This window comes from Lithohypha guttulata (assembly GCF_036872675.1).
Source record: "Lithohypha guttulata strain CCFEE 5908 chromosome Unknown scaffold_2, whole genome shotgun sequence".
In the NCBI taxonomy this organism is placed as follows: Eukaryota; Fungi; Ascomycota; class Eurotiomycetes; order Chaetothyriales; family Trichomeriaceae; genus Lithohypha; species Lithohypha guttulata.
In genome coordinates, this window is record NW_027042751.1 from 1,262,805 (window position 1) to 1,287,644 (window position 24,840).

The window sequence follows — 24,840 nt, forward strand, 5'->3', positions numbered from 1 at the left end:
GGTAGGAACGATCCTTAAGCGCTATTAGGCTGAAAGGTATAATGACCAGTAGAATGGCCTTCTCGTGGACATGCCATCCGAAGAGAAAAGAAGCGTACCCACACATAGTCAAAGCGCCAACGAACATGTCCCATGTCGGTTTCAGCCAAAGCCGGGTCAATGCGAGAACCTGGAACGCGAGTGTTAGACCGAAGCATTGTGAAGGCTTTATGGTGGGCAATACTGCAAACGCCGTGTCCCCTACCAGCCCACGTGTCACACTTTGCAGGGCTGTAGGGTCGACGTTGATCTTGAGATAAGGTGCCGCTAGGATCAGCAGACGGTCGACGAAGGAATAGATGGCCCAGACATTCGGCGCCCAATAAGCATGGCATAATCCTCGGGAGAACGGGAAAAGCCGTGCCTTGAGCTGATCCAGTTGGTCCCAATATACGAATGGTCCGAAAGCTACAGCAAACACCATAGCAATGCTGACGCCAAGTTTGAAGGTTTGGAGTATTTGTGGCCGGAAGACGTTGTTCCGTGACAAGCAGTATGTTCGGAGGAGGTATACAAAGTATGCTGGCGCCAGGTAAAGATAAATGTGCTTGAAGCACAACAATACTGCGAACAAGATACCACTAGCAAGGAGGCCACCATCACGGCGAGCCAGTGATATTGAGAATATCAGGATACCGTACATCATCGAATTATACTGGAAGTGAATATGATCCACAATGAGGAAGCCAGGAGAGAGCAGGACTGACAAGGCGATTGCGTGCGACTGTTTCCGGCTGAGGGCGGGCGTGGACGCAACAAAGCTGTGATTTGGTCAGATCGTTTTCGGCCATCCGAGACAACTGCTTACTAGTGTAATGAAGCAAATAGTAGAAGCTCGGTGAAGATGACTGTGCTTCTCTGATACGCCACGGTAGCCCACGAGGAGTAGTGGAGGTTATTTATATCAAGCATATCGCTATCCACAAACGCTGCAGGCTGTGACAGTAGCCATTCGAAGGCGGCGAAAAAAGGTGGGTAGTCGAGAGTCCATTCCGAGGTCTTCTCATAGTACCACTGTTTGGGAGGAAGTGAATGTGTGATAGCTAGCCAGTTGCGATGAACTTCGAAATCGGTGGATTTATATGCTGGCAGAAGCAAGACTTTAAGAGCAGCCGCCGCAACTGTACATTGCCACAAAGTCGGCCAGTACACTTCTTTGGTAGATATGATTTTTGGTCGGATCTCTCTTGCGATCGGTTTGAACTCGACGACTTTCGAGATGCTGAAGGTAGAGGTCATTGCTTCATTGCCGCGTCCTCAAAAAACCCCGATTAACCGTGCAGAGATACCCAAGCTGCTCCTGAAGAAGGTGAAGCCAGGAGCGTGTCCGTAGGAATCTGTACCAAGAGCAGTCCAATACAAGATGACAGTGTCAAGGAGGATGCAGAAGCGATCCAGTCAATGCTAACAATCGAGTGAGCTCAAAAGAAGCTTGGACCAATCAAAACATTTTACCGGAAAGCCACTGAGACTATTGGTGCTGGTTTATGGCCGTCTCATCCCCTGCCAGTGCCTTGTGAGGAGCCTCAGCATTGCTACGCCTTGTCTGGATCATTTCGAAATGGACTTTGGCCTGGAAACCATCAAACATGAAGTTGCCTTCAAGACTTTGAACGTCCGACATCTTGTTGAAGTATCCCCCAGCACCGTAGCTGTGGCTAGGGAAATTCGAATCTCCGTAATAGCTGTCGCACTCTGCATTACAGGAGTTCAGCTGGCTCGTTTGTGGTTGAACCGTGATCCCAAGCCACAGTAACAACTTCGAGTTCTTCAATTTGTACATTAACACATCAAATTCTCTACCAATTTGGGACACATTCTCTACGAGAAAGCATCATTCGCCGACGAGCCCACGATTTCACGCGACGACCGACATGCACTTCCTACTCTCGTTCCTCCTGACCACTCTGGCCAGCCTGGCGCTGGCACAGAGAGTGGTAGATGGCCTCTCTTTCGGACACAAACAACCTCTGTCGTCCAATTCGTTCTCAATACCTGGCTGGTCCATCTTAGGCGAAGGGCACGTGCCTCAAATACTGTCAGATAAGGTGGTGATGACACCACCAGCTGGGGGAAACAAACGAGGAGCACTATGGAGTGAAAGAAAGAACGTCTTGTCCGAATGGGCTGTAGACTTCGATTTTCGTGTTGGGGGTCAAGATCGTGCAGGCGGGAATATGCAATTATGGTACGTAAGAGACGGAGCAAGCAAGGTTAGCACGGGCAGTCTGTATACCACCAGCAAGTTTGAAGGCCTAGCTATCGTGATAGATAGTGTTGGCGGAGTCCAAAAGATACGGGGGTTCCTTAACGATGGAAATACCGACTACAAGAGCCACCACACAGTCGAGAGTCTAGCATTCGGACACTGTGATTATACCTATCGAAACCTGGGACGACCGTCCAAGCTACAATTAAGGCTTGGCTCAAACGGTCTTTCTGTGACTATTGACAACAACCCATGCTTCTCCACGCCCAAGATCACCTTGCCTACAGACTACAACTTTGGCATCACAGCAGCATCATCTGATCCACCAGACTCGTTCGAGATCTACAAGTTTGCGGTCACCGAGTCAGCACCATCGGTACCACCACGGCAAAACCCTGTGAGATCACAACAACCCATCGTTGATGCCAGCGCCGGCACGGGGGCATCATTCATATCTTCCTCGGCACAGTTCGAAGATCTCCATAGTCGCATCCAGGTGCTCTCCAAATCGTTGGACAGCCTCTCTGCCGATATACAGACGACACGGCAGAAGCAAGAAGAGATGTTACGATTGCTTCAGTCGTCTAACGTGCAGGGCGCCATCGATTCGAAGCTAAACAACGTGGACAAGCTGATCGGTGAGATTCATCGCGAAGTCAAATCTACAGACCACAAAGAGAATTACCAAAAGCTAAGCAAGCAGCTCGAGGATACTCACCAAGGAGTAATGGAGCACATGCCAAACCAGATTCGAGACTATGTCCTGCATCACACGCCTCGCATTGGCTTCATTGCCTTTTCTTTTATGGCCTTTCAAAGTTGTTGCTTGGCTTTCCTGTTATGGCAGAAGTATCGCAAGAGCACGATGCCAAAGAAGTTTCTTTGATGAATGCTGGAGGACACCGTAGTCAGGATCCGTGAATAGTTGATATCGAGCTGTATGATAAATCTCATTCGCGCATAGTTGTCTCGCAACGTCTTGCACATTTCTCTTGGATAGCCCTCTTCACAAAACCAATGTTTGGATCATTCGTGATATGCTCGTACTCCCTGGTCGCTCGCCGAGAGATTTCTTGGCTAATTGAACGCCAGCGACTCCGGCCCGATGTCTGTGGAGTATCGTGTCTCCGGGACCGAACAAGGTGCTGGAACCTGTGATGGAAGAATCCGAAGCACTGCAGTGTACTGATGAAGACGACTGCAGGTGAAAGTGAACTGACACAAGTCTGAAATGATACTCGTGCATGACAAGCCACATAGACGGATCTGATATCCGACACCAATATGCCAACAGATTCACCAGCCAAAAGGCCCACAATGGCCAATCGCTCGTCGTCTACTATTTCCCTCTCGACGTCGGGGAAACCTGCAGGAACGCGCCCTCATCTCGTACGAAGCCATTCTAAGACTGCTTCCTCTCGAGGCAACATGGGTCCCAAGAAGTCCATGTCCGCTGTGTACGCTGACGGAGGAGGTCGTAACCATCGCAGGGTCAAGTCAGGCACAACAACACCACTGGCCAGCCCAAGATCGCACACGAGTGGTGGTGGTCATATGAAACGGAACGCTTCGCATGTGGTCCTGCCTAAGAACCGATCGCATGGCAATCTACGCAAGAACCAATCTACCAATGCCTTGACTGCGCTGAATCGCAACATATCACGAGGTGCTTTGAACAAGCTGGGTGCACCCACATCACAGAAGGTGAAGAAAGATGCGCAACAGAAACAGGGCGTATTCGATATGGGCAATGCCTCGGACGACAATGAGGAAGAGGCGGAATGGGAAGACTCTACAGCATCGCCGGAGCTCACAAGAAATAACTCGAAAGTGTCGACCCCTCAACGATCGCATACGCCAAATGCTGAACCTATACAAAAGCCGCCAGATGTATCACAAGACATCGTGCCAGAGAGGACCTCATCTCCACCCTCCCCAGAAGTCTTGAAAACCAACAGATCGGCTCCCAACCTTCGTCGCGAACAGACTCTCAGCCATGACCGTGACCATGAGAGACAACCACCTGCCCTTGTCCAGCAGCAGAATGGACGTGGTTCACGTGCCCCGCTTGCGATGACTACTGCGAATGCGATTTCGAGCCAACAGCATCTTCCCCGAACCGACTCTCAGCGTTCACTCGGTCAGTCGTCCTTTGCCAGCCTCGATGTCTCGCAAGATCACAATGAGAAGACCATTAGGAGTCCTGGTCTCACCAATCAGTCTTCATCAGGCAGTGCTGTGGTTTCACATTTTCTTACCCAGGATAACTCAAAATCCCAGGTGTTTCAATCTCAAGACGGAACGACCTCTGACAATGAGTCCGAATCCCAATCCGTTGCGGACTTCATGGCCACTTACAAACCTCAGCCGTCTGAGAGCCCTGAACAACCACGAATGAATATCAACAAAGCAAGAGTGGCATCGCAGCCTTCACGCACACAGCAAAAGCTTGAACTACAGAGGCGTAAGGCTATGCATGGAGCTGGTCCCCCCACACCAGTAGGAGGGTTGGCACTTAGTGCAGGGAGTTCTGTCAGCTTGCACAGCAGAACCCATTCGCATGGAAAAGGTGTGGGAAGAACTAAGAGTATGGTAGTGGAGATGAAAGCCATCAAACAGGACTACGAAGCATCTGTGAAGCAACTCACGGTCATACGACGGTTTCGCAACCCTGTGCTCGAAAGTCTGCATCGACTGCGACATACCGGTTCACTACCAATCGAGACACCTAAGGCTGGACATTTGCCATCCAAAACGAATGCAGAACAACACAAGCGTCCACCAAGCCGCCACGGTAACCGCTCTGGCGTCGCAGCTCACGATGCAAGTGAAGCAAACCATGCGCAGCGGAATGCTCCGCCAAGAATACCGACCACTCAGACTGATCCCGAATCTACTAGAGCCACTACAGCTCCTCGAGCATCCAAAGTCTCTTTCGCAGCCGCACCACATACACAAGCACAACCTCGTCCAGGCGGTGCTCGAGATTCCAAAGTTACGTTTCAATTATCTCGACAAGAAAGTCAAGACGACATTCTTATCGCGTCTCCAGACAGATCTGGTCCCGTTGGGGGCGATGAATACTCGGACGGCTTAAGTCCAGAAGAGGCGCTCATTAGACGCATGTGGGAGAGTCGAATTCACGTGGCTTAGCGAGTCGGTCCTGACAGGGTAGTCAGTATTGGTGGTTCGACTCTTCTTAATGATGACAGTGATGAGATGGATGTATGTTCTAATACGACACTGGGTGATAGACCACCGAGTGTATTACTAGCAGGGCTAGACTAGGATGTGGCTGGGGTGATCAGGCAACTGGATTATTGAGCGTGCAATTGCGTTTAAGCGGGAGCATTCTTTTTATCCGTTCATTGCATGGCTGCATAGACGAATTTTGTGGGCAGCTGGGCTTAGCAGGGTATGCCAGTATTCTTGGTTGGGTTGCTGGGCTTTAATGCAGAGTATGCCATCGATCTTAGAGTACTTCCACGACAAGACGGTGAGATGTGTGTAGATTGATGCGAGGATATCGTTCTCCAGACCTGTTGTAAGAGACCATAGTAACAGAGGCAATCCCGGACTCGATAGGACTTAACTTGGCACTAATGAAAGCGCGTACGGCGACGCGTCGTGGATGAATATGAAATTAGCCAATCAGCATGACTGCTGCGTGCTTTCAATGAGTTCACCACTCGGACATCTCTTATTATTCACAGAGCGAATTTCTTTCAGATGTGGACCTTGCCACGAAGACGACCGCAGCGCTCGATGATTGCAAACTAGTTTTTTTGTTCTCTGGGATCAGCTTCCCACTCCTGGATCATCACCTAGACAAGATGACCTTGGGAAACTGTGTCGACCACGCTCTGCTTCTGCTCAACGACCATCGCAAACGAAAGAATCATCTTAGTAGCCACCGAGGAAACCATCCACTGAAAAAGACGTCAACTGTGACCCGGTCATTCGATATGCTGTCGATTGCTGTGGCATGAGAATGCCTTTGCCACTGGAGAGTGTCATGTTTCATGTCTTGTTCTACCTCACGTACGTCGCAATCTCGAATGATATGCCTGGTTGCATTTTCTTCAAGACATCTACCTGAACTTCTTTCTTAGGGACGGCAATTGTACGGACTTCTTATCCTACGGCTCCACTACGATTCGGATCTCATTTCGACCTTCGCATCTTGTGAAACGTGGAATCATGCACAGACTACTTGATCGGTATAAGATTGCGCCCTGGGGCGATTTTTGCTCGTGACAATTTTTCCACACAATGCACACTAGCATAGTGCAATCTAGAGACCTTGGTGACTAGCGTCATATTTGACAGGGTCAGGGATTAAAATCCGGTCGAGAGGGCTTGATTGAATACCCGCATATCGGGACGAAGATTGTTCCAGGCGCCAATCTTCGAGGCATTCTTCGCAAAAGACTACGCACTAACTCGACTCAGACCTGGAGCACTCTAGATCGAGCAAATGCTACCCGCACGCTCAACCGAAACAATTTCATACATGGCAACAGGTCTCGGTCCAGCTTACACGACCGGAAAAGCAAATCCAGGCTGCGGTCAAACTCTCAATAAAGACCTTGAGTACATCTTGTCTAGTATCGCCACATCTGTGCGTGATGACAAGAAGAGTAGATATGCAAGTGATGACTAAACGGCACTGCTTCATCCGGCCAGCTGGCATCTGCACTTTGGACATCCTTTTCATATCAACCAAAGAAATCTTGACCACGTGTCTGTTTTTACCACTTCACTATCTGTTCCCTCTCCCTGGATCTGATCGGACAAGGTTTCTTCGAAGACTGACGATACCATGAAGAGGTCGTTCCAGGAGGATGACCACAGGACTTATCCGCCGGCTATTGATGGGCAATCCACCACTCAGACGGGTGGACCAAGCAGATCAATAGGCCAGCGCCAGAGGCGTAATTCTCGAACGACAAATGCTTGCGAACAGTGCCAACGACGCAAGACTAAGGTGCGACACTTTGTCTACCAGCGATGACTGTGCAATTAACCTTTACCCAGTGTTCAGGTCAACCTAGTCCTTGTGAAGCATGTGAAAAAGCCGAACTGATATGTCAATTCGAAACCAAGCCCCATGTACGAAGCCGTTTAAGGATCACATATTCTGCTGAGGACGAGAGATTGCAATATCTTCTCAACGGAGTTCTCAATGCGCTCAAACACAACGATGATCAAAGCCTTAACAGATTAATAGAGGCTCTCCAGCAAGATCGTCCTCCACAGGAAATCGCCATGCATTTAAGACACAATCTGGATGTCTTGCAGAACCAAGGTCATATACCAAAGAGAGACGTCGACGACGAAGATCTTCTCGCATTGGCTTCTCGTCTCGATACTGAAAACAGGTCTAGCCAGGCAACATCTGAAGTGGACACAAATACCGAAGCGAACCTCTCGTTAACAGAAAGCCCCCGAGCTTCGCGTGCAGGTTCGCATGGACAACGTCAGGTCCAGGTCGAGCCCGGTGACGATCTTACGAGAAACGACTATCTCCCGTGGAATGACATAAGTGTATCTGGACATCAATGGAATAATGACGCTGTGTCTATGCCAGCCACTGCTTTCGCATCACATAACGCAAGCATGGCTACGTGGCTTCAGCAACAACAGCTGGCCACACCGAAACCCGATACATCTCTTGACCAACACTCTGCTTCAACGAGTATATTGAGTGTCGATCCTGTGCTATTGTATGCAAGATATCCTTCGAACGATCACCTAAGTCGAGCAACTCTACCCACTCAAGATGGCTCAATTTTCCTGACACAACAGACGCAGTACGGCAGAAGATGGGAGGCGCCTTCTCGAGCTCCGTTAGGTGTACAGAGTGGTGCAGCTCATATGCAGACTTGGTCACAACCCCTTGCTGTGCCCACTCCTGACCTCTATCAACCGCAGTACATGGCACAGCAGTCAGGGCCTCAAGGTACTAGTCCGCAACAATTCCAGCAAGGAATGGACACAGTACAAGACCCTATAGATGGATCTTCTGCTAATCTTCTGGATGGATCTTCTAATGAGTACAGACACAATCAGCAGCCTGCTGGAGCACAAGACAATGAATTGTGTCGACAGCAATGATATGGGTCGCAAGACTCATGAGCTGCAGGTTTGGTAGTAATCAAGCAGTAGTGTCCAATCATCGTGCTGGGCTATTGTTGACAACGATACAAGTGCGCGTGGAGCTTCGTACCCATGCCATCAGGTACAGACTGTGCTTCGGATCTGAAAAAAGCATTCATTTACCACGCCACAAATATGGCGCTAACTTTTTCTTCGACACGGTATTGATAGGTCCTGATTATAGAATGTTGATACATTTTCGCATTGCAATAACCGAACGTTCAGGCTTTGCTGAAGCAGAAGTACTAACCTGAAAGGCGAGTCAGAATATACGTATTTCATCTCACGATGTAAAAGTCCTTTTAGGACATTAATGATACCAAAGAACTTTTACAGCTCCACGTTTGTGTTTCGTCCGAACTCATTTACACCAATGTGGCATCACTCAACCTCAATTATCCTCTGGACGAAACCGACGTCCTGATATTTATATCGCAGAATCATCACTCAGTCTTGATCAACAAGTTGAACGAACAAACGGTTGCACATGCGAACTTGCTCGAATATTCGTAACAAGAGTACTTATCGCACTGGTTGTTCCCTGCCAGTGGTTGCGTTGCTCCGGTCTCCAGCTTCAAGTTCTGGACTCCCAAGTGGTCGTCGGGGGATATTTTGATTGGTGGAAAGCCAGGACTCTACGGCTCGCCAAACACGTGACGGGGAATCAAATTCCAGGGGGCAAGTGCTGCGGTACATACCTTCTCGTTACTCAAACAGAAGTGACAAAAACTCATCAATGCGGGAAGGTGCTCTGCAATTGAAGACTAGCATGAGTTGCGATTGGGGTCGTCTGCTGTGAAATCTTGATTGATTCCAAAGACCACAACGCCGTGTGTTTGTGCAGATTAGATATGCTCTCTTTATGCTGTCACTCCTTCGCAGCCTCGAGAGCTACACTCTTGTTCTTCGCCGTCGCATCCTTCACATACGAGGTTAAATATTCTGGTATGTCCTTCACCCTGTTCGAAGCACACGGTATTGGCTCGCCATAAGCCTCCCAGACAGGCACTACACCTGTCCAAGTTGAGCTCGTTACATCTTCTCTATCCAGGTCTTTAGCTTCATCATGTGGCTCCCCCTTTCTTACTTTGCCTGAGCCTGTCTCAACTTGAACCTTCAGAATCATGGTCGAGGTCATCTCAACCTTGTCTGGTGGAACTCTGGTGTGCTCCCAACGTCGAGGTACAACCTTATTCGTGATCAGTTCCATGGCGAAGACTTTCTCAGCATCGGTCTCGACAGGCCTGGCGTATCCCTGAAGCACCGCCGAGCGGTAGTTATAGCTGTGAGAGTTCGGAGTCAGGGACAAAACCATGCCATCAACTTTGGTCGCCGCGATGCATACAGGCAGACCTTTCTCCGAGTCGCGGGCAAGTCGCATGAGGCGCGCGCTGACATATCCATGGAGGTAGCAGTCCAGAGGCTCATCAAGACCCGCGGAGGGATAGTCATATGAGCCCATGAAACCTATCATGGGAAGAATCGCTGGAAAAGGGTCATCCGGAGAGGGAGCGAAGGAGACATGGAGCACCCTAGAGCTATTGATAACTGAGTGTATTGGACCGAGCTCGTATGTCCCTATCCGTGGTCAGTCTGCGTTAGGCGTATGCTCACAGATTTCACACCTCTGTTGTTGTACCTTTTGACTGTGTTTTGAGGCTTCTTGGGATATTCATATGCTCTTCCCATTCTGGCTATCACTCAATGTCGTAATACTGCTGTATCTGACAATGTTTCATGAGATACCGATTTCCTGCAAGATATTGTCTCATTAGTACATCCTGCTTGAACGTATGACCATAGGGTGACTCATGACTGGTGCGCTTCCTTATACGCATATGTCCATCTGCCTTCGCTGAATTGGGCGTAGTTGCGGCACAAGACTGGAGGTGAAGCCCCACAAAATATCTCGATCTGGCATGCATAACCGAACTCACGAAGGTTCGTGTGTCTCGCTGCACGTCGTCTGAATTACGTCCTCATATGTTCGATATTCATCAACCATAGCATGTTCTATGGTCGATCCATCTGCAGGTCCATAGGCAGATCGACTAGTGGTCTATCAAGCTGTGTCTCGGTGAGTCGCAAGGCGCGCCTTCCCTGTGTAGCAGGAAGATGGTCTTATGCTAGAGGGGGGCAGATCGCACAGATTTGCAGATCGTACGGAACAACTACCATCCACGCTGGCGAACTCTCCTTCGGACAACCCCTTCACGAGACTCATCCGCACCTCCTGCAACCTGGCGAACTCACACCAGGCATAACAGCTCAGGAATATTATGATCGGCGCACTCGTCTTGCTGGGAAGCTGCCGAAAGGCGCAGTAGCAGTTGTTGCAGCCGCTGAGCTTGTCCAGCGAACCGGCAGTTGCTTCCACGAATTTCATCAAGATCCAGACTTCTTGTACCTAACCGGTTTCAATGAGCCAGAAGCGCTCGCCGTGATAGGCAAGAGTCAGGATGCCCATGGCCACTTCTTCCATCTCTACGTAAGAGAGAAAGATCGCAAGGCCGAGATATGGGAGGGTAGCAGATCCGGTACACAAGCTGCGGTGGATGTATTTAATGCGGATGAGACTGGGGACATTTCGAGCATAAAGACAATCCTGCCACGAGTTCTGAGTGATGCTACCCAAGTCTTCACGGACATTACTCAGCCCGATCAGGGCGTGTCCGGACTATGGCGTTTCCTCTACGGTACTCCGAGGCGGAAGACAGACTTTTCAGAACTCATCGATTCGAGAAAGATCAAGCAGCTACGACACATTATCAACGAGCTTCGAGCGTACAAGAGTCCTGCCGAGATCGAGCTTATGCACCGTGTAGGGCGAATGTCGGGCAAAGCCCATACAGATGCGATGAGACAATCCTTTACGGGTGAAAGAGATTTGGATGCATATCTGCGCTACAAGTTTATCACGAATGGCTGCGACCAGATCGCCTACGAGCCAGTCGTCGCAGGCGGCAAGAACGGCTTAGGCATTCACTATGTTCGTAACGATGATGTCCTGCACGACGACGAGATGGTGCTCATTGATGCAGCTGGCAAGAAAGGGGGCTACATTTCAGACATTACACGAACATGGCCCGTCAAGGGGAAGTTTTCGGCGGCGCAACGAGATCTATACTCTGCTGTTCTAATTGCTCAAAAGTCGCTAGTAAGTATGTGTCGAGCAGACGCGGATGTCTCACTGGATAAGCTTCACAGCATAACCGAAAACCTGCTTACCGACAATTTGAAACAAATCGGATTTGACATGTCAGGAAAGGCAGTCGAGACGCTTTTCCCGCATCACATCAGTCACTATATAGGCATGGACGTGCATGATACTGCGGGCTACTCGAGGAAGGCGATCGTCAGGGAAGGTCACTGTATCACTATCGAGCCTGGCATCTACGTGCCTGACGAAGACAGATGGCCAAAGCATTTCCGGAATATGGCTATTCGGATCGAGGATAGTGTGGCTGTGGGCGAGGAGAAGCCACTCGTTCTGACAAGTGAGGCTGTAAAGGATATTAAAGAGATCGAAGCATTGCGCGATTAGGATGTCTGAGGATCTTTTCGAACACGTTAGGAACCTGCTTCTTGTCGTGGGCATCTCCACCTTTGGGGAAACGCCTTGCACTTATTAGATAGACACATTTACGGTTTTTTGGCTGACGAACTTGATCTGCAGATAGACTTGACTTGCAAATTTATTGATCCATCAAAGTCATGTGGGTCCAGTTCCATTATGTCAGTAGTCACTCGCTTCCAGCATTCAATCATGATCCTCGACCAATCATTAAAACACCAACACGACAAATATTTAGTTCACAGCTCGAGAAATCGTTATCTGTACCTACATGGTCAAAGTACTGTAGCGAAACACAAATATGCGACCAGAAGGACCCCGCGACGACTATGCTGGGCCTGACAGTGGCCCGGAGGCTCCATTCCCTATAAAATTGCAAGGTCCTGTGATCAAAGGCTTTGGACGAGGCAGCAAAGAGGTAGGTTATGCCTTTTACTCTATGAGCCTCAGTAACTTGCACACCGTGTCACTTCGTGGTTTTTGAGGTCGATAACATGAAGTACCAAGAGGCGACGTCGATACAATTGACCAGCAATCACGCGAACTTGAATTGTTCTCGCTACTGCATAGGCAGGAATACAAGGCGTAGACAAAAACTATCACTGAACGTCAAGCCCATATCTAGACTCATCCTTCCACCTTCACCATATTGACAACCACAATTTCTAACTCCTCTCAATCCAGCTCGGCATACCAACCGCCAACATTCCACCAGAAGGTCTCTCAGCATACCCCGACCTCTCCACCGGCATCTACTTCGGCTACACCTCCCTCCACCACCCACCATCCCCAGCCTCGACAACAACAACCACCACACCCAACGCAACACCCGCCTCAACCTCCGACTCAGTCACAATCTACCCCTCCGTCCTCAGCATCGGCTACAACCCATACTACGGCAATAAAACCCGCAGCATAGAGATCCACGTCCTACACTCGTTCGAGCGAGATTTCTACGGCTCCAGTCTGAACTTGTTGATTTTGGGGTTTATCAGGCCGGAGTATGACTATGTGAGTAAGGAGAGTTTGATCGAGGATATCATGACGGATTGTAAGGTTGCGGAGCGGAGTATGAAGAGGGAGAAGTGGGAGTTGCAGGCGCATCAGGGGTGGGAGGAGTGGTTGAGGGATTTTGGGTGGGCGAGGGGTATGACGGGGGAGGATGTAAGAGAGGTGGAGAGGAAGGTGCTTGGGCAGGATGAGAAGGGAAGTGTTGAAGAGGGGAAGTTGTGAGATGGCTGTGAATGCGTAGGTTGGGCGATGAGTTGTATAGTGAAGTACTATTTGAGCTGTCGAACCTCTGTGCAGTGCTGGCATGAATCAAGCTATGTTGAACGAGTGCCCTTCGAGACCTCCAGCGATTGTCGGACACCAGCGTCAACGTCCTGTAATAAAGCTGGAGAGCTAGGGATATCCGTGAACTTTGTCCAAAGTTTCAGAAGGCATTCGCTTTTATCGATCTTCAACACTTGGTTATCCTTGAAAAACGACCTATAAACTTACTTTTGTACAGGATCGTTGGTTCGAATATCGCCTCAAGAATGTGGCTAAACCCAGTACGCACGCTTCTTCCATCAGTACTCCTAACTTCCTCCAAGTGGTTTGTGCAAGTGGACAGAGGACCGGTCATTTGCCTTCGCCAACGAGATCTTCTACCTTCTTCCTTGTGTCAACCGCTGTCTTATCGGCCCACTCGACTGTGCTTCGGGTACTTTCCCGCAACTTGCCGTATGCCTCTATGGCTGCTCCCCTAATAGTCAAATGCGTATCAGCAATAGCAGGCACTCTCTTCTCATACTGCCAGATCAGTTCGCTTGTGTTTCGCATGGTCACAGGGATCAACATCCACCCTAAGGTTGTGTTAGCTAGAAATCAGTACAAAGACCATAGTACTAACCAGCCGTGATCCCAACGGCTGCTGGGAACGTGGCCCTGATGAGAAGATTGCGGTTTCTGCTCATGATCGTTCCAGCCATGGTGGCAACCAGGACATATATTAAACCAGGTAGTAGCTGCTCCCCTGTTTCGGCACTGGGTGCTAGGCTGGCAATAGTATTTGCTATATCGGTTTCCTTTCGAAAGAAGAATGTAAGACCCGAATTCAAGTATTTCTCAGCCACTAACGTCGAGTCGTATAGCCATAAGCGAACATTCCGTATCTGCTTCTCTAGGCGATCTGTAGGAGTAGGTGTTGAGGCCTCCGGCACTGAGGGAGGAGTGTTCGTGAGAGGATCAGAGATTCCATGCTGGTATTTCGGGATGGTGTTTGGGTGTGAAGGTGAAGCATATATTGGCTTTTTCTGAGGCAGCTAGGAGCACTGTCAATAAGGCACGAGTTCCTGCACGTGGCATAACACACACATCTTGGGAGGCAGGCGCTTCAGCCCATATCGGTCGCTTTGGCACAGCTACTGCGGTCGTGCTTCCAGCTGCTAGTAGGATTGCGCCCTGCTGAAGTTAGTTCTTGAAGTGGCAGCAAACCTGATATCGTACCGTCCTAAATATACGTGCTCGTGCAGCCATAGTACGAAGTATTAACTATGAACGCGACAGGGTCTAGTTCCTGGGATTGAGATCTTGAAAGTTCCTTAGAAGCTTACCTGAGGCAGCTCATGCAGGCTTGGCGGAAAGGACGCGATAAAGTACCGGCCGCTCCTGCCTTCCCGCAGTTGATGCGATCAGACAGTGCCACTCTGTATCTACGCCAACAAGTCACCTTTGGAAACTCGCGACAGGTTTTGGACGGGGAGGTCTTCTTGGTCGCAAAAAGGGACATGATCTCGGGTCGAAGACCAGTATGAACACGCTACCAAAACGAGCATCGACTTGGACATGTCCGCGATGCTTGCACAAAACCCAGAAACGGACTAATGCCAGTGTTACAACCTCCTCACGTATCCCACCCAGCAGATCTTTCGACGGCGCATATATAGCAGCCACAAAACCTGCAAAGGCTGAAGAATCGACACTTCGAGATGTCTTCAACAACCAATCGGCGTGGAAAGACTTCTCGTCACAAGCGAAGACGACATCAGGGTTGATAGGAAACCGACACCTTACGGAACCCCGAGGTTTCCAGAGGTTCGCTGAGTCTTCTCTGCGTAAATGCAAGGTGCTGGTTGAAAGAATATTGGCTGCATCTACCTTGGAACAATATAAGAGGCTACCACGGGACTTAGATCGGCTGAGCGACTTGCTATGTCGTGTCATCGACCTCTCAGACTTTGTGCGAACAATACACCCAAACCAGAGTGTCGCGGCTGCTGCGAGTGCTGCTTACTCACTGATGTTTCAATATATGAACGAGCTCAATACTACCACGGGCCTGAACAAGCAGTTAAAAAAGGCTTGGGACAATCCTGAAGTTCAGTCACAATGGACTAGGGAGGAGCGGATGGTTGCCATGATTTTGATGAGGGATTTCAGCAAATCTGGAATCGATCTGCCGGACTCACATCGCGAGGAATTTGTCAGCATCTCAAACGACATTGCGAATGTTGGAACTGACTTTGTTAACAACATGGATTATGCTAACAGGAACGTGAGAGTATCGAAATCGCAAATGGCAGGAGTAGATCCTCGATGTCTACAGAATATGTCTAGATGGATTCAGACAGATGTGCCGGTCCACAGTAACCTTGCCAAGCACATCGCGAGCACTGCTCACAACCCAGATGTCAAGCAGAAGCTCTATACGGCGGAAAGAACTGCCTCGAAGTCTACGATACGAAAACTCGAGCAGCTTCTTATCAACCGTGCAAAACTAGCCAAGCTGACAGGCTATGAAAGTTATGCTCATTTGACGCTGACGGACAAGATGTCAAAGACACCAGAGGCTGTGACCAAATTCCTGCAATCTCTAAGTGCAAATAATCGAGGGCAGGTACAGAAAGAGCTCGCAGAATTATTAGAGGTCAAACGATCGAAAGATCCTAATGCGACAGAAGTAGAGGCCTGGGAGCATTTGTACTTGGTGCATCAACTCAAGGTTCAAAATATGTCGCGTGGATTGACCACCAAGTCGCGTCTGCTCGAGTCTGTGAACAACTATTTCGCAGTTGGCCATGTGATACAAGGATTGTCCAGTCTTTTCCAGTCCCTGTATGGTATTCGACTTGTGCCCAGGGAAACGAATATTGGTGAGGTCTGGCATCCAGATGTTCGGCGACTAGACGTGTATCTGGACGACGATAAGCACATTGCAACCATGTATTGTGATCTCTTTTCTAGGCCAGGAAAAATGCCAAATCCTGCACACTTTACGCTGCTGTGCTCGAGAGAGATCTCCTCGGAGGAGGTCGAAGAAGCTATGAGTGAGAACGAAGCATTAAATCTGGGTATGCCAGTCCGTACGTCTATTGACCAAGTGACTGGTCAAACAAGACATCATCAGACACCCGTTATCGCCCTAGTATGCGACTTCGCGAATAGCAGTAGTGCACTTGGTCCCTCCACACTGTCGCCTACTAGCGTGACCACCTTGTTCCATGAAATGGGACATGCTGTTCATAGCATTCTAGGCCAGACCTCCATGCAAGGCATCTCAGGCACCAGATGTGCTACAGATTTTGCGGAACTGCCTTCTGTGCTTATGGAATACTTTGCGTCTGATCCGTCTGTGCTGAAGCTATTCGCTCGTCACTGGGAAACGAATGAAAGGATACCATATGAACTAATTCGTGCAATGCGTCAGGAGAAGCAGAATAGGGCCGAGCTGTCTGGAGGTTGGGACAACCAGACGCAGATCCTCATGGCTATGCTCGATCAAGTCTATCATGCGGAAGGCCCAATGGCAGGTATAGTAGGAGGCCAGTACGACACGACTGCCGCATTTCATGATGTATGGAACAGGCACGGTAGCGTACGTGAACCAGCCGGGACAGCGTGGCAAGGCTTCTTCGGACATCTCTATGGTTACGGCGCGACTTATTATGCATATCTCTTCGACAGAGCTATTGCTAGGCAAGTCTGGCGAGCTGTGTTCCGTGACGGCGAGGACGGTGGCGCAATAGACAGAGAAGCTGGAGAACGTTTCAAGCAGGAAGTCTTGAAATGGGGAGGAGGTCGAGATCCCTGGCTCTGCTTGGAAGGTCTGATGGGAGAAGGCAAGGGCATTCTGGGAGAAGGTGGATCAGAAGCGATGGACTTGGTTGGCCAATGGGGAGTTGGTGCTGGATCTGAGGGACAGATGTAGATATCACACTTTCGAGTGTAAGATAGCAGAAGGAACCGTGTGCGAAGACATCCACATTGCGACCCCGTCATCAGGTGTTATCGTATCGTCGCACCTGTATGCCTACCTGCTGATCGTCTCGCTCGGACTCACAATTTAGTCGTCTTGCCAGTTCATCATCAGTGCTGACCTGTATTGTAGAAAGAGCGGTCGAACGTTATCAGAGCCTTGGCACTCAGGCACGTCCAGCATTATCAGCAGCAGTTGAACACAGTAATCGAATTGCACGTTTTGATTGATTCGTTATCTGGAAAGCTCGACTGACGGCGTAAAATTGCCCATTCAGGAAACGTTCGCGCTTGCTCTCCGCCAGTGTGCAGCATAATACCAAAAGACAGAGATAAATGAGAAATCAAGGTGACCGTACATGGCTGCAAGATCGACCTGAGGGAAGACTATCTTTGGCTCACATGAACCATTAAATCACGCTGCATAGTCTTGTGATTATTGGGCTGACAAGGAGGCACAGCGAGCCGAGTGTATTGCTCTTCCCAAAACTTCGCCCTTCCCTCCTCGTTGCAACCCTTTCAGTAACGCTGCCGACTCATAAAAAAATCATGCCTCCTTCTCAAGGGGTCATGTTAACAGTATTCGAGGCAAACAATGCAGACTTCAAGGTGAGCATACCACACCAATATGGCCTCTAGATCTCTGGCATAACTGTCCAAATCCCAAACTCATATTAACTATCCGAAATCGGTTATCGTGCCGCTCTCAGCGGCTTTGCTTTCAGAACTGACAGTGGTGACAACGTGCACCCGTAGTCTTTCTCACTGACAGCACCCTCATGTCCGCTGAACTTTCATCTACACGGACATAGCGAGTCTCGCACAACACATGTCCAGATTGATTTTGGATATGTTTGTCATCCTGGTAGATGGTCGGATCTGCCCACCTTTAATGCAGCACTTCCTCGTAACTAAAGTCAAGATAGAAAGTCTCAAGCACATGTTGAAGTGACTGTGCATTGAACTCACGACTAATAGCTGCCACGAACAACGACTCATAAGGACATGGACGGTTATGCCAAGAATCCAACATTGTTTCAATTTTTCTGTTCGAGTACCTTTTACTGATCGCCGTTAGAACCGGAAACGAGCTGCTCGCGCATGCGCACAATGCCAAAAGCGGAAGAAAAAATGTGCTCACACGTTCGCTCAAACGACAGACCAGCAAGCCGAGAAAGACACCGCCGAAAAGGTGCTACCTCAACTAAGTCACAAAGAACCTGTCAAGTTTGTGGGAGATTTGAATCCGGAAAGTGTCCTCACAGACCTGACGCAGAGGTCAAAGGATTCTCCAAGGTATTCCAGGGTTGGCATTTGGGTCGAGCAGTCACGCCTAGAGCAGGAACAATTTCGAAGGCAGCAAGAGGCTGCAGCTCGTAATGGTATTGCTAACAATGCTGATGCGAGTGACATTACTGCCAAGAAGCAAGCTGCAGTTCACAGATATTCCAAGGTAGAACGTGGCCGAAGGACGTTGACCGGGCACCAGAAGAACTACTTGCAAGCAGTGGGCGCATTACGTGTATTGCCCAAGGCCACACAAGATGCTTTAGTAACCACGTACGTCGCCTGTATCGACCCTCTATTTCCAGTCATTGCCTGCAAAAAGCTGCTACAGGATTATACCAATGGTGAAGCTTCAGTCTTTCTCATACAGGCCATTTGCCTGGTAGCATGTAAGACACAAGAGGCTGTTCCTTACTTGCGGCTGTACGAAGATGGACCCCTGATGGATCCGATCCCTTTTGCCCGTGCCTTGCACACCGGCCTAGATGCAGCAATGAAAGCGGACCTTGAAGCAGATCGATTCACGAAAGTTCAGATTTTGACGTTGATGTCGTTGCACAACGATGGACCTGGTGGTATCGAAGAATCCTCATTGCATCTAGTTATGGCTATCCACGACGCTCAAACAACAGGGTTACATATTAACACACCTGGCCGAACTCCTAATGATGAGCAGGCCATGTTATGGTGGACGCTCTGGACGTTGGACAAATTTAACGCATGCTTAGGTGGTCGACCTCTAATGATTGCGGAACGAGATATCGATATCGACCGACCATCAGTGGAACCGAACGCGCGAAGTCAGACCATGGCAGTATGGCTCGAGATGGGCAATTTACTCGACCGGGTAATTGAGTACTACAGACCAGGTGTGGATCTCGATACAGCTGGATGGGAGGACGAATTTCCATCCTTTCAAGACCTGACACAAAACTGTGCAGTGAACTTGCTAGGTGACTCTCAGCGCAACCTCTTAGAGATTGCGTACAACATCATTGGCATACTCTCCTGCCGTGCTGGTGGGCCCACGAGTCGCTCGTATCAACGTCGAATCGTCGCGGCCGATCGGATACAGAAACTGACTGCTAGGGGTCGACAAGCTCATTTGCCACCTATACCGCTCGTGCCATATGCTATTTCATTGTCCTTAACAGTAGCATATCGGGGACTACGGGATGGACATTCGGATCCTGTCAAGGCTCAGGCCGATCTTGCATCACGGTGTGACATTTTGGAAAGTCTTAACAAAACATGGTGGACCGCCGATGCAATGGCTAAGCTGGGTCGGAAGGCGCTGAAAAGCCTGCAACAACCGTCACAAACTGAGGACGGAAGAAGGTCCAATTCGGGCCTTGATGTTGGCGACACACTAGAAGCAGAAGTCGCTGTATGTAAATATGGGCCTTTCCATAACGAGAAGGAGGGCCCTGATGTGAATATGGACGAGGAAGATCTGACAGGAACGCATGTGAGACCTTCAGTCGACGGCAACCATCGAGCATTGAAGGAGCCATCGTCGACACCTTTAGCAGCGATGTCAGCAGATCGTCTGCAAGTGCTGTCACAAGCAGCTGCTCAATTTGGTGTATCGAACGGAAAGCGCAATGCGAGTATGCACTTTTCGGACCTCACACTCAACGATTCCAATGAAAGGAGTGCTGGTGGTATTAACACCGCTTCCAATAAACGACCAAGGTACGATTCGAGCAACAGTTCGCATCCACCGTCGTCAAAACGTCAAAACACTTTCTCGCCTCATGACAATCACATGATGACCGACACACCTCCGTCGACGACTCAAGTGTCAACACTAACCAATACACCAGCTCAAACACCACTCACAACAAGCGCTTCCTTACTCAACGGCTCACGACAGCACGTCACTGCGAATGATAGAGCAAGGTCTGATCCGCACACAGGTGTTTTCGAGATAAATCCCCTCTTAGATCCATTCTGTGCAACAACTGATCTGAATCCAGAGTCCTCCACTAATATTCAGGTCCAGGGCTCGTCAAATACGCTGCCTGCCGTCACTCTAGCAACGAGTATGAACATTCCTTCTACTGACGTGCAGCAGCCACAACTTTACAATCCACGCATGAGTGTGCCACTACATTACCAAGCGAATAAAGACCTAGGGCCAATAGATATCGACATGTACAACTACAACGACCTTGACAATCTTTTCGATGGTTTCTTCGACCTCAGCATGCCCACCATGTTCGAGGACCCACTGTTCGAAGGCTCCTCCTTCGACCAATTTTCCTTCAACTACTTCACAGGTGGCGGACTCGGTAGTGGCGGCCCAAGTGGTGCTGGCAGTGTGGACATGAGCTATATGCCGCAACAAAACAACATGAACAATTCAAACGGACAACAACAAGCGCAATACAACAGCGTCGGGCGAGGATGGCAAGGACAAGGCACAACAATGAACATGAACGAGGTAAGTGATTAACCAACAGAAGCAGACGATACCAGAATGGAGTATAGTCTGTTTTCCCCTGGTGAGGTGAATTTGCTTTTTTGAATGCTTTTGTGACCATGGATTTTTTCTTAGGTGAATATAAGCAACGGCAATATGAACATGATTGGAACAGGGAGAAGACACAGGAACAGGAACAGTTTGAGCATGAACACGATGAACAAGATTAGCCCGGATAGTGGTGGAGGAGGCGCAAACCATTGGTGTTGGAATGAGGACGACTTTTAAAGATGCACCTTTTTTTTTGGCGCTGGTACAGGAACGAACAATGAGCTTATGAAAGTTGGGCTATGGGGATTTGAAGCAGGGAGTTTTGCGGTTCTGGGGAAATGGTACTAGGGGTTGGGAATGAGAAATGGGAGCAGGGGACGGCGATTCAGGCGTTGAACTGATTATTGGCAGGTAATAGAAACGACGTGGGAACGTCATCAATATAGTGGTAGTATACTTAGTAACATCGAGTACATCAAGAGTACGTCTGTACGTAGTGATTGTGCAATGTACAGCCCCGATCTCCCAGAAACTTTGTGTACGCGTCAAGACCCTTGGTTGTGCAACACACTGCGCAGGGTCGCAACAAGCCTATTGAAACCCGGTAGATTCGGACGACGGAGACAGCACTGCAGTCGGAGCTTTGCAGAAAGGGGTAGTAACAAAAACAAGAAAGAAACCAGATGCATAAGTAGTAACGGATATATTGTTCTGCTACAACATCAATACAAGTTGCGTTTCTGGGTATCTGATTACAACCAAAAGATCATTACTATCTCTTTCATATCATCAACATGCTGTCAAACTTGCTCCCCAGCAACTCGCAAGCATGGGCAGCGTCATTGCGTGGCGCACATGTGTTATGTAGAATCCCACTCTTGATATGGTAAGATATTTACATCTTCTCCTTGTACTCGTGGCTGGAGTTGTCGACATCATCGACAATGACGAGGTTATCGGATCGCCATGGGTCAACTTCGACCTTTCGGAACTTGCGGGCGGAAACTCGGTTCTCAAAGAGGACATCAAGTTCGGCTGTGAAGAAGTTAGCATACATGGAGCGCAGGCGGATGTGTTGGACTCACCATAAGTAAGACCCTTGGGCTCAGGGAGACGGAAGTAGGTCCAGACTATACCGAGGGCGTTGAGGCCACCCCAGAAGAAGCATGTCTTGCCACGCCAGTTGAGCGCGGTTGGGTTCATGAACCGAGGTTGGATGACACCGATGATGATACCGAAGACGTTATACACGTTTCGTGCCAGGACGACAGTCTTGATTCGGAGACGTGTTGATGGCAATTCTGCGACAAGGGAGTAGCACACTGGACCGACTGTAATATCGTAGGCGAAAGTGAGGATCAAAATGAGAGCACCAGAAGCCCAACCGATGGAAGTGCTCAAAGCTGGGATACCCAGACCACCAAGAATCATCAAGATGACGAACATGGAAACTTGACCCCAGAGATAAATCGTCCGTCGACCGAAGTGTGGCATCAAGAACCATGATCCGACAGTACCGACGAAGCCCATGGCAGATTGGCCGACACCAAGTGAGAAAGCATCGGTGTCGGCAAGACCTGCCTGTGTCATGAAATATGTACCCCAACCGATCATAGGCGAGCCGGAGGTTTGCTGAATGACCCAGGTCATGACTGTAACTTCAGTTCTTCGAAGATCAACACCCTTGAAGCAGTCCAAGTATGAGGTACCAGAAGTCTGCTGAATTTCGAGCTCGTTGGTATGGATCATCATTGCAAGGGTGTCTTCGATGTTGAACTGAGCATTGGCTTTGGCATTGGTGAGCTTTGCCAGAGCCGCGCGAGCTTGGTCGAGCTTGCCATGTCGGACCAACCACCATGGGGATTCAGGAGCGAAGAAGGCAATGGCCGCAATGGGCAGAGGCCAAACCCATTGAATGGCATAGGGAATTCGGTAAGCCCACTGGCTGTCGTTACCAACGAACCCCTTTAGTACACCAGCGGCGATGAGCTGGCCAATGACCCAGCAAAGGTTGACATATGTTGTCAAGTAGGGTCGGAGGGAAACTGGGCAGACTTCGGCGGCATAGGTGGTGGTTAAGGTCTGGAACACACCCCATGGCAGGCCAGATAAAACATATCCGGCCAACAACATCTGAATGTTTGCAGCGAAGAAAGTGATGAAGATAAAGCAAGTGATCAAGAGGAGAGACACAATCATGGTCCATCTGTAGCCAATTCGCTCGGATACGATACCATTGATGAAAAGACCGATAATTTGAGCAGCAGCTGTACCAGTACCGAGAGCTGATTGCCAGGATGCGGAGATTTGGTACTGCTCGACACCATTTTCGATGGTACCAGTAGGTGCACCAAAGTGTCGGTTGAATGTCTGCAAGGCGAAGAAGTTGCCGAGTAGGTAGGTGTCATAACCCTCCATGATTACAGCAAGGGAAAGACCCCAGGAGAAGAACATAGCCTTTGGATAGAGCTTGAGACCTTCTCGGAAACCCATCTTGTGCTCTAGATTTGCAGCGGTTTTGGCGTCTGCTGAAAGCTCAGCCAAGTTGGGTACAGCAACAGACATTTTGCGAAGGGTATCGTCTCGCTGGTTGAGGACGCCATCTTTCTGAGTAGCTGATACGGCGGCAGCTGGGACAACGGAGGATCGTCTGCGTCCACTGTCGAAGGTGGCAGGATTGCCCAGGTTGGCAGCATAGTTGGACACACTGCCGTGTCTACCACGGCCTTGCTCAACGTCCATGTTGGCGGTATGAAATTGGACAACCGATCAGGGAAGTAATCAAGAAAGAGGTTTGATGAAGATGTCTGTGTATGAAGACAACCTCTCTCACACAGATGGAGGAGGAACAGGTCCGAGGATGCGTCCTGGCTCGATTTATACATAACGGCATCACGTCGTGAAGCTGCAAGTAGCTGCACTAGCTCAATGCATAGCTGACGAGCAAAGTTTGACCAATATCAATTCGAGCGCAACTTCTTCCGAGGCTCCATAGCTCGGCCATATCGAGATCCTGGATGTTTGTCTTTGACGCGGCGGGCTGGGGAGAGCCCCAATCAAACACAAAGTTTATGCGATCAGTGGTGCGGTTTGAGAAGGTCGTTGGCTGCAGCGGCGACGCACTCTGACACCCGTCTGGTTCATGCCTCGTCAGGTCAGTTGTCTATGATCAGATAGACATGCTGAGCCGGAGTAACTGGTGCCACGATGACGCAGCTGTTCTCTCCAAAAGCTGGGGAACATGCGATGCACGTTTGAGCTCAGATCCATGGGAGACTAGGCTAGAAAGAGATGTCGATCGTGTACAGCTGCTGGGAAGATGGTCTACGAGCGAACGATTTTGTGCTGATGTTTGAGCGATACAGAGCCGCAATTGGCCGAGCTCGTCGGCCGCATGCACTGCAGTCCTCACGAGACAAGCCGCGCCTGCTAAGAACGTATGTGGCTCCCAAGATCCCAGTATGAGCTTGTGACACATCCCCGCATTTCTGTGCTCCATGCTCCACCCGTAGATTATTCTTGACTCGAACAAGACTGGTGACATGAATCTTGACTGAACAAGACGACCCACATCATCGTCCAATGTCAATGCGAACATCGCGCTGTGGCATGATGTTAGTAACAAGCACTATGGTGAAGATAACGACGGTAGCCGATTGTTGTGGTCGACACTGAAGCCTAGTGTATGGTCCAGTCGCGCCCACGGGAGAAATTATGAAGAAATTGGCAGTGAGCTGACAGGACTGGCCGTACTGTAAGACTCCATGCCAAACATGGCCATAGATTTTGGTTCGCCTTGTGTTGTCTATCGTCATTTAGCGACACTTTGTTTCCCATCCCCAGAAATCGAAGTCG

General features: G+C 49.5%; 10 protein-coding genes across 10 annotated transcripts; 7 read left to right on the forward strand and 3 right to left on the reverse strand.

Annotated features, from left to right (window-relative positions):
* Nucleotides 1-1,913: 1,913 nt before the first annotated feature.
* Nucleotides 1,914-3,134, forward strand: LTR64_002575 (uncharacterized protein; the record flags this gene model as incomplete). The annotated part of the gene is made up of 1 exon (XM_064896945.1): nt 1,914-3,134. The coding sequence occupies one exon, from the start codon at nt 1,914-1,916 to the stop codon at nt 3,132-3,134; it is 1,221 nt and encodes a 406-aa protein (XP_064755895.1).
* A 542-nt stretch (nt 3,135-3,676) lies between these two features.
* LTR64_002576 (uncharacterized protein) lies at nt 3,677-5,401 on the forward strand (the record flags this gene model as incomplete). Its single annotated transcript, XM_064896946.1, has 1 exon — nt 3,677-5,401. One exon carries the CDS (start codon nt 3,677-3,679, stop codon nt 5,399-5,401), a length of 1,725 nt encoding a protein of 574 aa, XP_064755896.1.
* A 1,669-nt stretch (nt 5,402-7,070) lies between these two features.
* On the forward strand, nt 7,071-8,365 carry LTR64_002577 (uncharacterized protein; the record flags this gene model as incomplete). The annotated part of the gene is made up of 2 exons (XM_064896947.1): nt 7,071-7,235; nt 7,286-8,365. 2 exons carry the CDS (start codon nt 7,071-7,073, stop codon nt 8,363-8,365), a joined length of 1,245 nt encoding a protein of 414 aa, XP_064755897.1.
* A 910-nt stretch (nt 8,366-9,275) lies between these two features.
* LTR64_002578 (uncharacterized protein) lies at nt 9,276-10,096 on the reverse strand (the record flags this gene model as incomplete). Its single annotated transcript, XM_064896948.1, has 2 exons — nt 9,276-9,985; nt 10,033-10,096. 2 exons carry the CDS (start codon nt 10,094-10,096, stop codon nt 9,276-9,278), a joined length of 774 nt encoding a protein of 257 aa, XP_064755898.1.
* Nucleotides 10,097-10,415: 319 nt separating this feature from the next.
* Nucleotides 10,416-11,951, forward strand: ICP55 (aminopeptidase; the record flags this gene model as incomplete). Its single annotated transcript, XM_064896949.1, has 1 exon — nt 10,416-11,951. The coding sequence occupies one exon, from the start codon at nt 10,416-10,418 to the stop codon at nt 11,949-11,951; it is 1,536 nt and encodes a 511-aa protein (XP_064755899.1).
* A 331-nt stretch (nt 11,952-12,282) lies between these two features.
* On the forward strand, nt 12,283-13,214 carry FMN1 (riboflavin kinase; the record flags this gene model as incomplete). Its single annotated transcript, XM_064896950.1, has 2 exons — nt 12,283-12,399; nt 12,666-13,214. The coding sequence occupies 2 exons, from the start codon at nt 12,283-12,285 to the stop codon at nt 13,212-13,214; spliced, it is 666 nt and encodes a 221-aa protein (XP_064755900.1).
* Nucleotides 13,215-13,607: 393 nt separating this feature from the next.
* Nucleotides 13,608-13,957, reverse strand: LTR64_002581 (uncharacterized protein; the record flags this gene model as incomplete). The annotated part of the gene is made up of 2 exons (XM_064896951.1): nt 13,608-13,831; nt 13,879-13,957. The coding sequence occupies 2 exons, from the start codon at nt 13,955-13,957 to the stop codon at nt 13,608-13,610; spliced, it is 303 nt and encodes a 100-aa protein (XP_064755901.1).
* An 821-nt stretch (nt 13,958-14,778) lies between these two features.
* Nucleotides 14,779-17,175, forward strand: OCT1 (Mitochondrial intermediate peptidase; the record flags this gene model as incomplete). The annotated part of the gene is made up of 1 exon (XM_064896952.1): nt 14,779-17,175. One exon carries the CDS (start codon nt 14,779-14,781, stop codon nt 17,173-17,175), a length of 2,397 nt encoding a protein of 798 aa, XP_064755902.1.
* A 596-nt stretch (nt 17,176-17,771) lies between these two features.
* Nucleotides 17,772-21,222, forward strand: LTR64_002583 (uncharacterized protein; the record flags this gene model as incomplete). Its single annotated transcript, XM_064896953.1, has 3 exons — nt 17,772-17,831; nt 18,301-20,955; nt 21,070-21,222. The coding sequence occupies 3 exons, from the start codon at nt 17,772-17,774 to the stop codon at nt 21,220-21,222; spliced, it is 2,868 nt and encodes a 955-aa protein (XP_064755903.1).
* A 658-nt stretch (nt 21,223-21,880) lies between these two features.
* Nucleotides 21,881-23,727, reverse strand: LTR64_002584 (uncharacterized protein; the record flags this gene model as incomplete). The annotated part of the gene is made up of 2 exons (XM_064896954.1): nt 21,881-22,020; nt 22,071-23,727. 2 exons carry the CDS (start codon nt 23,725-23,727, stop codon nt 21,881-21,883), a joined length of 1,797 nt encoding a protein of 598 aa, XP_064755904.1.
* Between the last annotated feature and the right edge of the window lie 1,113 nt (nt 23,728-24,840).